This window comes from Nerophis ophidion, linkage group LG16 (genome assembly GCF_033978795.1).
Source record: "Nerophis ophidion isolate RoL-2023_Sa linkage group LG16, RoL_Noph_v1.0, whole genome shotgun sequence".
NCBI classification, from domain to species: Eukaryota; Metazoa; Chordata; class Actinopteri; order Syngnathiformes; family Syngnathidae; genus Nerophis; species Nerophis ophidion.
In genome coordinates, this window is record NC_084626.1 from 22346637 (window position 1) to 22362464 (window position 15828).

The 15828-nt window shown below is 38.4% G+C and overlaps 1 protein-coding gene across 24 annotated transcripts in view; it reads right to left on the minus strand.

The window, feature by feature from the left end:
• Window positions 1-15828, minus strand: part of cast (calpastatin) — a 100779-nt gene that overhangs the window by 53656 nt on the left and 31295 nt on the right. For 3 of the 24 annotated variants that reach the window (XM_061874699.1, XM_061874695.1, XM_061874691.1), the window contains exon 1: window positions 3687-3844. The exons of 19 other annotated variants lie outside the window; for them this stretch is intronic. In XM_061874699.1, coding sequence (XP_061730683.1) covers window positions 3687-3689 — 3 coding nt within the window. In that variant the 5' untranslated portion in view covers window positions 3690-3844. Of the gene's footprint in view, window positions 1-3686; window positions 3846-15828 lie in introns of those variants that run through there. 2 more of the 24 variants (XM_061874687.1, XM_061874681.1) reach the window with 1 other exon arrangement.

Here is a 15828-nt window from a genome sequence, read left to right on the forward strand (position 1 = left end):
CCCGCTCCACTTTAGACGGGCGTGAGGCTGAGACAAGGTCCAATGTCATCACGATGCGATCACAGACGTCAGAGTTTGGTAAGAATGGCGTCCAGCCAGGCCTCACACAACTATGCCGTTTGAGCTGCAGCCTGCTTTGAGAAGTGATGACTCACCCGAGGCCACGCCCCTTCAAGCGCACACTTGCATGGCAGCAGCGGCGTCTCAAGCTGGTGCTTTAAATGAGGGGAGATGGTCAGCACCTGGCAGGTGAGGGCAGGTGAGGGCATGCAAGGCTGAGGGTGGCACTTCTCTTTGATGCAGAGTGAATACACAAAGTGGTGTCAACTCAGTCTTCTTGCTAAAGCCACGCCTTGTTGAGCACAAAGTCAACACGCCCAAAGTTTGTACTGTACTTCTACTTCAATGGACTTGACAAAGGAAGTTGCCGTCCGCTCTACATTAGCACTTGATGGTGTGGGAACACTAACTCTGAATGCTGCACAAATCACTTTTGGCTGCACAAAACCTGCTCAACTGCTATTAAGCATGACTTCATGCACGACTTCCAATAAAGGCCAAAGCATTAAAATATGCTCTTTTATGTACAGTACAGGCCAAAGGTTTGGACACACCTCCTCCTCATTCATCTTTATTTCCATGACTATTTACATTGTAGATTGTCACATCAGAACTAGGAATGAACACATGTGGAGTTATGTACTTCACAAAAAAGGGGAATTACCTAAAAACATGTTTTATATTCTACCGACTTCAAAATAGCCGCCCTTTGCTCTGATTACTGCTTTGCACACTCTTGGCATTCTCTCCATGAGCTGCAAGAGGTAGTCACCTGGAATGCTTTTCACTTCACTTGAAGCTCATGGAGAGAATGCCAAGAGTGTGCAGAGCAGTAATTATTTTTATTAGAAACTACAATATATTTCAGATATTTCACCTTTTTTGTGAAGTACATAACTCCACATGTGTTCATTTGGGCGGCATAGCTCGGTTGGTAGAGTGGCCGTGCCAGCAACTTGAGGGTTGCAGGTTCCATTCCCGCTTCCGCCATCCTAGTCACTGCCGTTGTGTCCTTGGGCAAGACACTTGACCCACCTGCTCCCAGTGCCACCCACACTGCTTTAAATGGAACTTAGATATTGGGTGTCAGTATGTAAAGCGCTTTGAGTCACTAGAGAAAAGCGCTACATAAATATAATTCACTTCACGTCATTTATAGTTTTGATGTGACAATCAATACAATGTAAATAGTCATGGAAATAAGTTAAAGTTAAAGTGCCAGTGATAGTCACACACACACGCACACGCACACACACGCACACGCACACACACACACACGCACACACACACACACACACACACACACACACACACACACACACACACACACACACACACACACACACACACACACACACACACACACATTTATTGTTTAATATATATTTATTTTTCTCAAGAGAAAGCTTAGGCAGTTGACCATTTGTGCATTCATTAGTGATGTATTGGAATATCCATAGCAGATCTTCATGTTCTAATATGGAATATAAAATATCAATACTTTTGAGACTTCAGGTATTTGAGATAACGTGTATTATTTACAGGAACACAGTGTAAAAAAGTAAGACAACTTGTGAATTAAGTCAATGTTGAATTTTCAGTTTATTTCCACGTAAACATATTTGTGTAACTGAATTGTGAAGAACTTTTTATTGTAGAAGTTTACTAATTCTTATATTTTAATGCTTTTATTATTTCAGTTTTTTCCATTATTTTATGGTTTGCAACACCCTTTTTCTGTACTTTGAATGATTTTGTCATTAGTTTTTTCTGGTATTACCTTGGCTATATTGCGAGCGAGCGGAGAGGAGGAGCGGAAGAGCGACCTGGAATGAGGTTTTATTGAAAAATAAACAAAGTCAAACTGCTCAAGCCATGTCCTTCCTTGGTGCTCCTGGGAACCCACAAGACAACGGCTTGAGACCGTCACAATACCGTAGCTGCGTGTGTCAAATATGAGTCATTAAATGACTCCCGCCTCCTGGTGGTAGAGGGCGCTAGTGATCCTTCTTGCGACTACGCGGCTGCAGAAGAAGTGACAATGAGTGACGTGATACAGTATGTGCTGGGACGGATATGACAGACCTTTTAGCATGTAACACTCCTCTGCCGGCTATGTAAACAAATGAAGTAAAGCATGTTCCAGTCCTAAATACCCAGTGTATTATTTATACAATAACACTTCCTGGTGGCAGCGGTGGGATAAAGAGATCACCCACAAAGCAGAACGGGAGGGGGAGTTTTCTGAGGATAATTCTGTCGTCGCCCCCGCACTTGAGGAGCCGAGCTAACTGATAGCAGCGGTCTGATAGCAGCTTTCTAAAGTGGACTTTCAATGGAAGCAAGAGGTAATAAAGGAAGATCTCCATCGAGACAGAGAGACTTTTAAAACTGAAGAAAGATAAGGAAGACTTCTATAAACAAGTTATCCATGCTTTTGATCAGAAGGAGCTGCGCATGGACTTCATTTATAAGTAAAGGTAAGACCATAATAACGTTTTTTTTTAATATATGTGCTTTTCATGATGGTATCCTTACATCAGACTCACATTTTTACTGCATGCCTTTGGTAAGTGCCGGAGTGAGAAGAGGTTTTAAAATAATTAGCGCATGCTTACTTTTACTGCATGCCTTTGGTAAGTGCAGGAGTGAGTAGATGTTTTAAATTAATTAGCTCCCCGGCGGCAAATCAAGGAAATACAGTATATCATATTGTAGGTGTTTATTACACTTTGCGTTCATATTTTGCTGTTTGTTACATTTTTGTTGTGTTTTGCTTGATTGTAAAAGATGTCTAAAGAAGAGCGACGTTTATATGTTGTTAATATTCAGTGTTTTATTGTTCATAGTTAACATTGTAAATCCCACTTTCGTTATTTCAACGTATATTTTGGGTGTCCCATTCAGTAAAAAACTGTAAAATTCCATTCTGTTTGTTTGAGGTGTTCTGTCATCACTTTTTGACAACTATATTGGACATTGTGACTTTTGCTATTAGTCTTCCTGGAGAAAATGGACCCCAACACACATACTGTACAGCATGTTTTTACAGCTAAATGGAGCCTATCTCAGATCTCAGCTGCATTCGGGCAGAAGGCGGGGTACACCCAGGACAAGTCACCACCTCATGGCAGGGCCAACATAGATAGACAACATTCACACTCGAGGGAGCATTTAGTGTTGCCCCCGAGTCAAAATATTTGACATTTGCTCTGATCTGTAGGTTTATTAGCAGTATTAAACATGAGATAATATTCAATATTCAGGTAAAGTCACCATTTTAATATTGCTCTGCTTTTTGTATCATTCATAACCATAAAGTAGCTCATTTTTGTCAAACCGGTTGGTGACACATGCGTCATATTAATAGAGCGCCGGTGTTGTTTACTGCAACGACTCCCCCGCCTGCAAAAGCTGCCTTTTTATTGCTCAAGAAACCGCATACTTCATCTCATAGAAAGCAACGAGGCGCTCAATCGCACAAGCGGGATGAGTCCTACCATAGAAGTGTTGACTGATACCAGTCAGGAAGTCCTTGCACACACAAACACACACAAACACACACACACACACACACACACACACACACAGATGGAGAAAAAAAGTAATGCAATAATGATACATACCATAAGTTTGCGTGTGTGATTATATCCTCTCTCTCTCTATATATATGTATATATATCTGTATGTTGTTGCGGCCGGGTCACCTTAGATTCTAGCTAGAGCCAACACTTATTCACACATCACATGCACGCACACACACACAAAACCAAAAAAACATCCACGCCCAGCCGTGCACAACTTTGCTGCTCCGCCCTGCAGGAAGTGCACAACAAGCTAGCCCCGCCCCTTCCTCCTGAAGCCAGCTGAGCAGGCTCAGTCAGATCGGGTCAGCCCACTGCCTGGGAAACAAATAAATAAATCCACTTGGCAGTGGAGGACATGCATGTTTGTGACAGAGCAGGACGAGATAGGCAGCGGCGTGGTCTGGGCGTGACTCTCACACACTCACTGCTCTGGAATCTAGACGCCGCTCCAGTAGAGACAGAGCGTGTTGCGGTTGGGAAAGAAAAGAAGGAGGTGATGTGCATCACATGTTGTCCCCACCCCACCCAAACAACACCAACCAGAAAAAGTTCATGTAACGCTAGAAAAAGGTCACAGGGTGACCCCCAAGGACGTAAACACAAACTCAGGCGTGTTTCCTGGCAGGACTTGCAGGAAATGAACGTTACAGGAAACAACTTGTGGACGGCGGCCAGATGTTACGTAAGAATCATCAGCAGGAGAAGACAAGGACGTCTAGGCCTTCTTTTGTACGAAGTAATACACTGTCTAGTGAGGGGGGAGCAGCGCCTCCTTGTCACGCCCGTCTAGTGAGGGGGGAGCACCGCCTCCTCGTCACGCCTGTCTAGTGAGGGGGGAGCAGCGCCTCCTCGTCACGCCTGTCTAGTGAGGGGGGAGCAGCGCCTCCTTGTCACGCCTGTCTAGTGAGGGGGGAGCAGCGCCTCCTTGTCACGCCTGTCTAGTAAGGGGGGAGCAGCGCCTCCTTGTCACGCCTGTCTAGTGAGGGGGGAGCAGCGCCTCCCTGTCACGCCTGTCTAGTGAGGGGGGAGCAGCGCCTCCTCGTCACGCCTGTCTAGTGAGGGGGGAGCAGCGCCTCCTCGTCACGCCTGTCTAGTGAGGGGGGAGCAGCGCCTCCCTGTCACGCCTGTCTAGTGAGGGGGGAGCAGCGCCTCCTCGTCACGCCTGTCTAGTGAGGGGGGAGCAGCGCCTCCTCGTCACGCCTGTCTAGTGAGGGGGGAGCAGCGCCTCCTCGTCACGCCTGTCTAGTGAGGGGGGAGCAGCGCCTCCTTGTCACGCCTGTCTAGTGAGGGGGGAGCAGCGCCTCCTCGTCACGCCTGTCTAGTGAGGGGGGAGCAGCGCCTCCTCGTCACGCCTGTCTAGTGAGGGGGGAGCAGCGCCTCCTTGTCACGCCTGTCTAGTGAGGGGGGAGCAGCGCCTCCTCGTCACGCCTGTCTAGTGAGGGGGGAGCAGCGCCTCCTTGTCACGCCTGTCTAGTGAGGGGGGAGCAGCGCCTCCTCGTCACGCCTGTCTAGTGAGGGGGGAGCAGCGCCTCCTCGTCACGCCTGTCTGGTGAGGGGGGAGCAGCGCCTCCTTGTCACGCCTGTCTAGTGAGGGGGGAGCAGCGCCTCCTCGTCACGCCTGACAGCACTTATGTGACAATGGAGTGACACACCTTTGTGTCAGCTCACACTTTTGTGCTATTTTCTGCATCATAAAACTCACTGGAGTCTGCTTGAAATGTGGGCCACTGTTGTTGTTGTTGTTGTTGTTGTTGTCACTTCACACAGGCCACATTTTTAGGTGCAGTTAGGCCCATTACGTTGCATACTTTACATATTGTCTAAAATGCATTTTCTCATCAATAACATGACATCATCGTGCCGCAGTCTCAGTCAATTAGTGCGCCAGGAATATATATATATATATGTATCTGTATGTATATATATATATATATATATATATATATATGTATATATATATGTATCTGTATGTATATATATATATCTGTATGTATGTATATATATATATATATATATATATATATATATATATATATATGTATATATATATAATTTCTAAGAAAAAATAGCAAAGTTTACCAGATGGAAGATGACATATCTTGTCTTTGCAGTCTATTCAAGTGAATATAAGTTGAAAATGATTTGCATATCATTGTAGTCTCTCTTTATTTAGCATTTACACAAGGTGACAACTTCACTGCTTTTGGCTTTTATAGTATGCCAACAGTTGGAATGCATTTTAGCCACAGAACGAACATTGCAGCATGGGAAGGACAGAATATGAGACACACATTGATAACTTATTGCAAAGTGTAAAGTACTGTATAACCTTTGTGAAGTGATGATGTAATGATATTGCAGGTTGTTGAAAGTATAAACCATGGATGTCTATATATTTATGTCTGCAGCATCACATCCTTGCACTTGGCCAGCAGGACAACAAGCAGCTGATTAGAAAAGTCAAATGACAAGGTTGCTTATGAATGCATGAGAGGCAGAAATGACTCCATCTAGTGTCGGATTTGTTCAAGCCTTTTTGTCAACAAATATCCTTCCAAGGAAAGAGAGCAGTCCTCGCCCCACATGGAATATTTCACTCTCTTCTTTTAGTCTAAAAGCTGTGCCCCAGCAACACAACTTCTCACTGTGTCAGAGGGCAAAGAACACATTGGTTCCAAATGTGTTCCTCCGTAACCCTTGGCAACACTTCTCTGTGTTGTCAAAGAGGGAGCCTGGCCCCGCCCACTCAGAACTTGCTATCTTCATACTTTCTTCTTCATGGGAGAGGAAACTCTTAACTTGCAGGCAACAGTCTTCAAATAGTTGATGCACTGATCTTACATTCAAAGCCAACATCTTGCACATACTTTGCTGCTGATATGTTGTGCAGAGTGAGCTACAACAACTGCAATCATCTACTGAAGATAAGATAAAAAGTGAAAAATGCAGGATTCAGTTACGTCAACTCACCACCAAGTAAAGAACACATGCCAGCAACTAGCTTATAAAAACACAACCATTTCCTGTGTGGAAGCCCTGACTTGAAATGGACAGGAAATCACTGATTATAATACACAAATAAATCCGCCAGAGAATAAGAAGACAGTCACAGGTTGTACTGCAATTCAATGCCGGACTCAAAGAAAATAAGAAGAAAACAACAAACTGTTTATTATGCAAGGTGGTGAACATACAAAAAATGTGCAAAAATATATATTTTTTTGCACAAATATTTCTAAAAGTGGAAAAGTATTTACTTCACTATTTATTATCTGTGAGAACAGAAAATACCTGTAATGCTACTGAAATATGTCTGTGACCAACTCATCTTGCCATATATACATATATATATATATATACATATATATATATATATACACATATATATATATATATATATATATATATATATATATGTGCGTCTGTGTATATATACACACACACACACACACACACATATATTTATATCTATCTATATATATATATATATATATATATATATATATATATATATATATATATATATATATATATATATATATATATATATAGTTACTTTTCTTTAGACTTTCGGCCCCTTGGCTAAATTTTGTAAGGCCTATGTGAAGAAGTTTGTACTGATATTGACTAAAAAGGTATGAGCACATTTTGATGAGACTTTCAGCAAATGTCATAAATGAGATAAGAAACACGTGATTACATTTTGGAGGTTGAAGCAGGAGTTGTTTGAGGTTCACTGGTGGAGAGATTGAAGATGAGTGAAAGCCGACCCCACCGACCAACAGAAATAATGCAGGCTTTCCATCAAGACATTTTCTAGCACCTACAAAGTCACATGACCCAGCAAAGACCAGGCCAGCTCACCTGTTAATCAGGTTAACACAAGCAATCACATTCACACCTACACCTAGGACCCCAGCTCACCTGTTAGTCACATCAACACAAGCAATCACATTCACACCTACACCTAGGACCCCAGCTCACCTGTTAGTCAGGTCAACACAAGCAATCACATTCACACCTACACCTAGGACCCCAGCTCACCTGTTAGTCAGGTCAACACAAGCAATCACATTCACACCTACACCTAGGACCCCAGCTCACCTGTTAGTCACATCAACACAAGCAATCACATTCACACCTACACCTAGGACCCCAGCTCACCTGTTAGTCACGTCAACACAAGCAATCACATTCACACCTACACCTAGGACCCCAGCTCACCTGTTAGTCAGGTCAACACAAGCAATCACATTCACACCTACACCTAGGACCCCAGCTCACCTGTTAGTCACGTCAACACAAGCAATCACATTCACACCTACACCTAGGACCCCAGCTCACCTGTTAGTCAGGTCAACACAAGCAATCACATTCACACCTACACCTAGGACCCCAGCTCACCTGTTAGTCAGGTCAACACAAGCAATCACATTCACACCTACACCTAGGACCCCAGCTCACCTGTTAGTCACGTCAACACAAGCAATCACATTCACACCTACACCTAGGACCCCAGCTCACCTGCAAGCAATCACGCTCACATTCACACCTACGGCCAATTTAATCCCGAGTGCAGCCCAACCTGGACATTTTAATCACAACATAAGTTCTCCAGTTGCATCCATGCCCTGGTTCTTTAGGTGTCCTTTCCTCTGCCCGCTCTAAACTTAGCTCCTGTACATCCCCCCTTAAGTTGGAGCTAACTTTGACCTCAAATGATAAAGTTCCAAGCAGTCGACACACAACTTGTCATACGCAGGTGTTTATGGGAAGACTCTCCACGGTTGTATTAAGTAAGTAGGACTGCAACCAGTAGTCCACAAAGAAATGTGTCGCCGACAACTATATTTGTGGACAATAGTCCTGACTTAGGCTTGTACAGTATACAGGTACAAATATAGTACTGCGATATTAATGAATCATATCCAGTACTACACCGCCTCTAAAAAGTACCGGTCTCTGACCCCCCCTTTTTTTTTTTACAAGCATGACAGACATGACAGTGTGTAGACAGAAAAGGGAGAATGGACACATTTTGGTGTAAAAAGTCAAGATAAAGGTGAAGTTATAACACTGAAACACCCTCAGGAAGAGCTGCTTTAACACATGCAGCTAACATCCATCCACAGTGTTTTAGCTACTTCTAAATCACTAACCCTTGTCTCCATGGAAACAAGTAAAGTAAGTTTCTTACAAGTATCATTATCACTGCAGGACGAGGAATAGCTAAACATGCTTCACTACAGTGTAGGAGGATACAATAGCTCACCACCGTCACAATGTAAACAAATGTCATGAGTGGATCTACACCCGACATCCACTGTAATGATACCAAGTACGAGAGCATATCCAGTAACTACTGCTATTATTACATTAATATTTTTTATCGTTACAAAATAATTTTTCTGTTTTTAAAAAAAAAAATTATATTATGCTTATAAACCCGGGAAATATGTCCCTGGACACATGAGAACTTTGAATATGACCAATGTATGATCCTGTAACTACTTGGTATCATTGGATCGATACCTAAATGTGTGGTATCATCCAAAACTAATGTCAAGTATCAAAGAAGAGAACAATAGGTTATTATTACATTTGAACAGAAGTGTAGATAGAACATGTTGAAACAGAAAACAGCGCAACACCTACCCTTTACATCAGTATTTATTACAAAATATCATTATTAGTTTACTAGGTATTATATTTTATTGTATGATCCTGTAACTACTTTGTATCATTGGATCCATATCTAAATGTGTGGTATCATCCAAAACTAATGTCATGTATCAAAGAAGAGAAGAATAAGTGATTATTACATTTGAACAGAAGTGTAGATAGAACATGTTGAAACAGAAAATAAGCAGATATTAACAGTAAATGAACAAGTAGATTAATAATCCATTTTTACAGCTTGTCCCTCAAAATAACAGGTGTATAAATGACACAATATGTTACCGCAGACTAATTAGGAGTCTTTGTTTGTTTACTTACTACTAAAAGACAAGTTGTCTATTTTATTGAAGGACTAAATGACAATAATAAACATATGTTTCATCTACACTAAGATGTTTTGTTGCACCGCTATTAAAATATTGGTATCGAGACAACCCTACTGTGAATACTAATGTACAGGTGATTTTTTTTAAATCATTTTTATTTTTAATAAATGAGCTAAATAAAAATAAAAAATGGTATCACATTGTCATTATGGGGTATTGTGTGTAGAATTTGGAGGAGAAAAATGAATGTATTCAATTTGGGAATGTTTGGGCTGCAACATAACAAAATGTAGAAAAAGTGAAGCGCTGTGAATACTTTCTGGCTGCACAGTCAGCGAGTGGAGGAACGCCGGCTGGTCTTTAGGCACAATCAGGACAAACATGGGCCTCACAGCACGCATGGCAGATGTCAGCAGACAGCAGGAACAAAACAACATCACCTGAGTGACGCACCTGGACAGGTGAGCCTGCCAGCCACATTCACATCTGCACTTACAGACACAACAGTTATAATTACACAACCACATTCAAAACTATTTCATCATAATAATTGACCAGTGTGTTGTTTCCTTCCACATACAACTCTATCTTAATATTCATCATATATTCAGCACATTCTTTTGCCTATTTTAAGTAATGCATGACACACATGCCTACTTGACATCAGCAGCTCCAAATAGCAGCTTATTGATGACCAATATCATGTGACAAATGTTTAGTCACCTGATCTGTGGCCACCTAAAACACAGAATAATGTGAATTATTTCCACCTAAAACACAGAATAATGTGAATTACTGCCACCTAAAACAGAATAATGTGAATTATTTCCACCTAAAACACAGAATAATGTGAATTACTGCCACCTAAAACAGAATAATGTGAATTATTTCCACCTAAAACACAGAATAATGTGAATTACTGCCACCTAAAACAGAATAATGTGAATTATTTCCACCTAAAACACAGAATAATGTGAATTATTTCCACCTAAAACACAGAATAATGTGAATTACTGCCACCTAAAACAGAATAATGTGAATTATTTCCACCTAAAACAGAATAATGTGAATTATTTCCACCTAAAACAGAATAATGTGAATTACTGCCACCTAAAACACAGAACAATGTGAATTATTTCCACCTAAAACACAGAATAATGTGAATTATTTCCACCTAAAACAGAATAATGTGAATTATTTCCACCTAAAACAGAATAATGTGAATTATTTCCACCTAAAACAGAATAATGTGAATTATTTCCACCTAAAACAGAATAATGTGAATTACTGCCACCTAAAACACAGAATAATGTGAATTATTTCCACCTAAAACAGAATAATGTGAATTATTTCCACCTAAAACAGAATAATGTGAATTACTGCCACCTAAAACACAGAATAATGTGAATTATTTCCACCTAAAACAGAATAATGTGAATTACTGCCACCTAAAACAGAATAATGTGAATTATTTCCACCTAAAACACAGAATAATGTGAATTATTTCCACCTAAAACAGAATAATGTGAATTATTTCCACCTAAAACACAGAATAATGTGAATTATTTCCACCTAAAACAGAATAATGTGAATTATTTCCACCTAAAACACAGAATAATGTGAATTATTTCCACCTAAAACAGAATAATGTGAATTATTTCCACCTAAAACACAGAATAATGTGAATTATTTCCACCTAAAACAGAATAATGTGAATTATTTCCACCTAAAACAGAATAATGTGAATTACTGCCACCTAAAACACAGAATAATGTGAATTATTTCCACCTAAAACAGAATAATGTGAATTATTTCCACCTAAAACACAGAATAATGTGAATTATTTCCACCTAAAACAGAATAATGTGAATTACTGCCACCTAAAACACAGAATAATGTGAATTATTTCCACCTAAAACACAGAATAATGTGAATTACTGCCACCTAAAATACATAATAATATGAATTATTCAGAATAATGTGAATTACTACCACCTAAAACAGAATAATGTGAATTACTGCCACTTAAAACACAGAATAATGTGAATTATTTCCACCTAAAACGGAATAATATGAATTACTGCCACATAAAACACAGAATAATGTGAATTATTTCCACCTAAAACACAGAATAATGTGAATTATTTCCACCTAAAACAGAATAATGTGAATTATTTCCACCTAAAACACAGAATAATGTGAATCATTTCCACCTAAAATACAGAATAATGTGAATTACTGCCACCTAAAACACAGAATAATGTGAATTACTGCCACCTAAAACACAGAATATTGTGAATTATTTCCACCTAAAACACGGAATAATGTGAATTATTTCTACCTAAAACGGAATAATTTGAATTACTGTCACCTAAAAGACAGAATAATGTGAATTATTTCCAGCTAAAACAGAATAATTTGAATTACTGCCACCTAAAACACAGAATAATGTGAATTATTTCCACCTAAAACAGAATAATGTGAATTACTGCCACCTAAAACACAGAATAATGTGAATTATTTCCACCTAAAACGGAATAATGTGAATTACTGTCACCTAAAACGCATAATAATGTGAATTATTTCCACCTAAAACACAGAATAATGTGAATTATTTCCACCTAAAACACAGAATAATGTGAATTATTTCCACCTAAAACAGAATAATGTGAATTACTGCCATATAAAACACGGAATAATGTGAATTATTTCTACCTAAAACGGAATAATGTGAATTACTGCCACCTAAAACAGAATAATGTGAATTATTTCCACCTAAAACAGAATAAAGTGGATTACTGCCACTTAAAAGACAGAATAATGTGAATTATTTCCACCTAAAACAGAATAAAGTGGATTACTGCCACTTAAAAGACAGAATAATGTGAATTATTTCCACCTAAAACACAGAATAATGTGAATTATTTCCACCTAAAACACAGAATAATGTGAATTACTGCCAGCTAAAACAGAATAATGTGAATTATTTCCACCTAAAACAGAATAAAGTGGATTACTGCCACTTAAAAGACAGAATAATGTGAATTATTTCCAGCTAAAACAGAATAATGTGAATTACTGCCACCTAAAACACAGAATAATGTGAATTATTTCCACCTAAAACACAGAATAATGTGAATTACTGCCACCTAAAATACATAATAATATGAATTATTCAGAATAATGTGAATTACTACCACCTAAAACAGAATAATGTGAATTACTGCCACTTAAAACACAGAATAATGTGAATTATTTCCACCTAAAACGGAATAATATGAATTACTGCCACTTAAAACACAGAATAATGTGAATTATTTCCACCTAAAACACAGAATAATGTGAATTATTTCCACCTAAAACAGAATAATGTGAATTATTTCCACCTAAAACACAGAATAATGTGAATTATTTCCACCTAAAACAGAATAATGTGAATTATTTCCACCTAAAATACAGAATAATGTGAATTACTGCCACCTAAAACACAGAATAATGTGAATTATTTCCACCTAAAACACGGAATAATGTGAATTATTTCTACCTAAAACGGAATAATTTGAATTACTGTCACCTAAAAGACAGAATAATGTGAATTATTTCCAGCTAAAACAGAATAATGTGAATTACTGCCACCTAAAACACAGAATAATGTGAATTATTTCCACCTAAAACGGAATAATGTGAATTACTGTCACCTAAAACGCAGAATAATGTAAATTATTTCCACCTAAAACAGAATAATGTGAATTATTTCCACCTAAAACAGAATAATGTGAATTACTGCCATATAAAACACGGAATAATGTGAATTATTTCTACCTAAAACGGAATAATGTGAATTACTGCCAGCTAAAACAGAATAATGTGAATTATTTCCACCTAAAACAGAATAAAGTGGATTACTGCCACTTAAAAGACAGAATAATGTGAATTATTTCCACCTAAAACAGAATAAAGTGGATTACTGCCACTTAAAAGACAGAATAATGTGAATTATTTCCACCTAAAACACAGAATAATGTGAATTATTTCCACCTAAAACACAGAATAATGTGAATTACTGCCAGCTAAAACAGAATAATGTGAATTATTTCCACCTAAAACAGAATAAAGTGGATTACTGCCACTTAAAAGACAGAATAATGTGAATTATTTCCACCTAAAACAGAATAAAGTGGATTACTGCCACTTAAAAGACAGAATAATGTGAATTATTTCCACCTAAAACAGAATAAAGTGGATTACTGCCACTTAAAAGACAGAATAATGTGAATTATTTCCACCTAAAACACAGAATAATGTGAATTATTTCCACCTAAAACACAGAATAATGTGAATTACTGCCAGCTAAAACAGAATAATGTGAATTATTTCCACCTAAAACAGAATAAAGTGGATTACTGCCACTTAAAAGACAGAATAATGTGAATTATTTCCACCTAAAACAGAATAAAGTGAATTACTGCCACTTAAAAGACAGAATAAAGTGAATTACAGCCAGCTAGGATGTAAACACCCTTCATGCACGCACTTGGTCAGTTAATCAACAAAGAATTGAGGATGATGATTTTAAGCAGCACCTAAAACTTTACATGTTTACATTATTTAATCGCTTATAGTAATTTATTCATGTATTCACAATCAAAGCTATGGTGTGTATTCTTCTCAGTAAAATTTTGGCCCCATTTTGAATTGGAATATTGAAGCATAACACATGTCTCCTGTAGACATTACACCCGCCTCAAAATGATTATATCACACGATATTTTACACACATGCATCATGATCACTTTTTATAAAATATTAGATTTAATATTTCTAATTGTGTTTGTCAAATGTAGGCTAACACTGTACATAATTATATCTACGACAACAACATTTTTATATCATGTAAAAGTCCATTCATTTCAGCAACTCAACTTCAAATGTGAAAGTAAAATATGATAGAAAGGCAATAGATACCAAGTGAAATAGGTCCAACTTTTATTTGTTCTAACTTCTATGATCATGGTTTAAAGCTTTTGAACACCCAACATTTTCAAAAAGTTTCAATTCCATGTTTTTAAAGGCTTCAAACCATACTAATCTAAACTAGGCCTAGGCAATTATTTTGACCCGGGGGTCAAATTTAGAGAAAAAAAATGGGTGTGGGGGCTGGTATTTCTGATTTTCATGAGCACTAATAATACAAAACCTCACTATAATGTCTGATTGAATGCTAAAAAAGTTATGACAGACCACCTTAAAAAACAGAATGGAATTTTACATTTTCTTACTGACTGAGACACCCAGAATGTACATGAAAATAAAGAATGTTACAATATTAACTATGAAGGATAAAACAGTGAATATTGACAACATATGGACATCACACCCCCTCTACATCCACATATTTTACCATCAAACAAAATGCAACAAACATAGTGAAAAATTAACGCGAAAGGTAAAAAACAAACACCTCCAATCTGATATATGTGATATATCACTAAATTTACAACTTTGTTGTGAAAATCTCCTTCCACGTCTGTCCCTGACACCCACATTTCACACTCTGGAAACACTCTGTGGAAACACTCCCCACCCACACTGCTTGGTGCCTCCTTTGACCTGCTGTCACTTACATCACCATAGTAACTACTTACATCACCATAGTAACTAACTACATCACCATAGTAACTACTTACATCACCATAGTAACTAACTACATCACCATAGTAACTACTTACATCACCATAGTAACTAACTACATCACCATAGTAACTACTTACATCACCATAGTAACTAACTACATCACCATAGTAACTACTTACATCACCATAGTAACTAACTACATCACCATAGTAACTACTTACATCACCCTAGTAACTAACTATATCACCATAGTAACTAATTAAATGAGCATAGTAAGTAATTAGATGATGCAGATTCCAAGCATGTAAGTACTTAGTATAGTTGAAGAGTTGGGGTGATTATAAAAGATGAGTGCACATCATAATGTCAGCTACACTTGATATCTTAAACATCGAAAAACAAAATATTTGGGAATGTCCAGCGGGCCGGATTGAAAAGCTTAAAGGGCCACATGTGGCCCCCGGGCCTTCATTTGCCCAGGTCTGCTCTAAATGATATTGAGAGAAGACTTGAAATATATACAGTTGCATCTAATGAGCCTA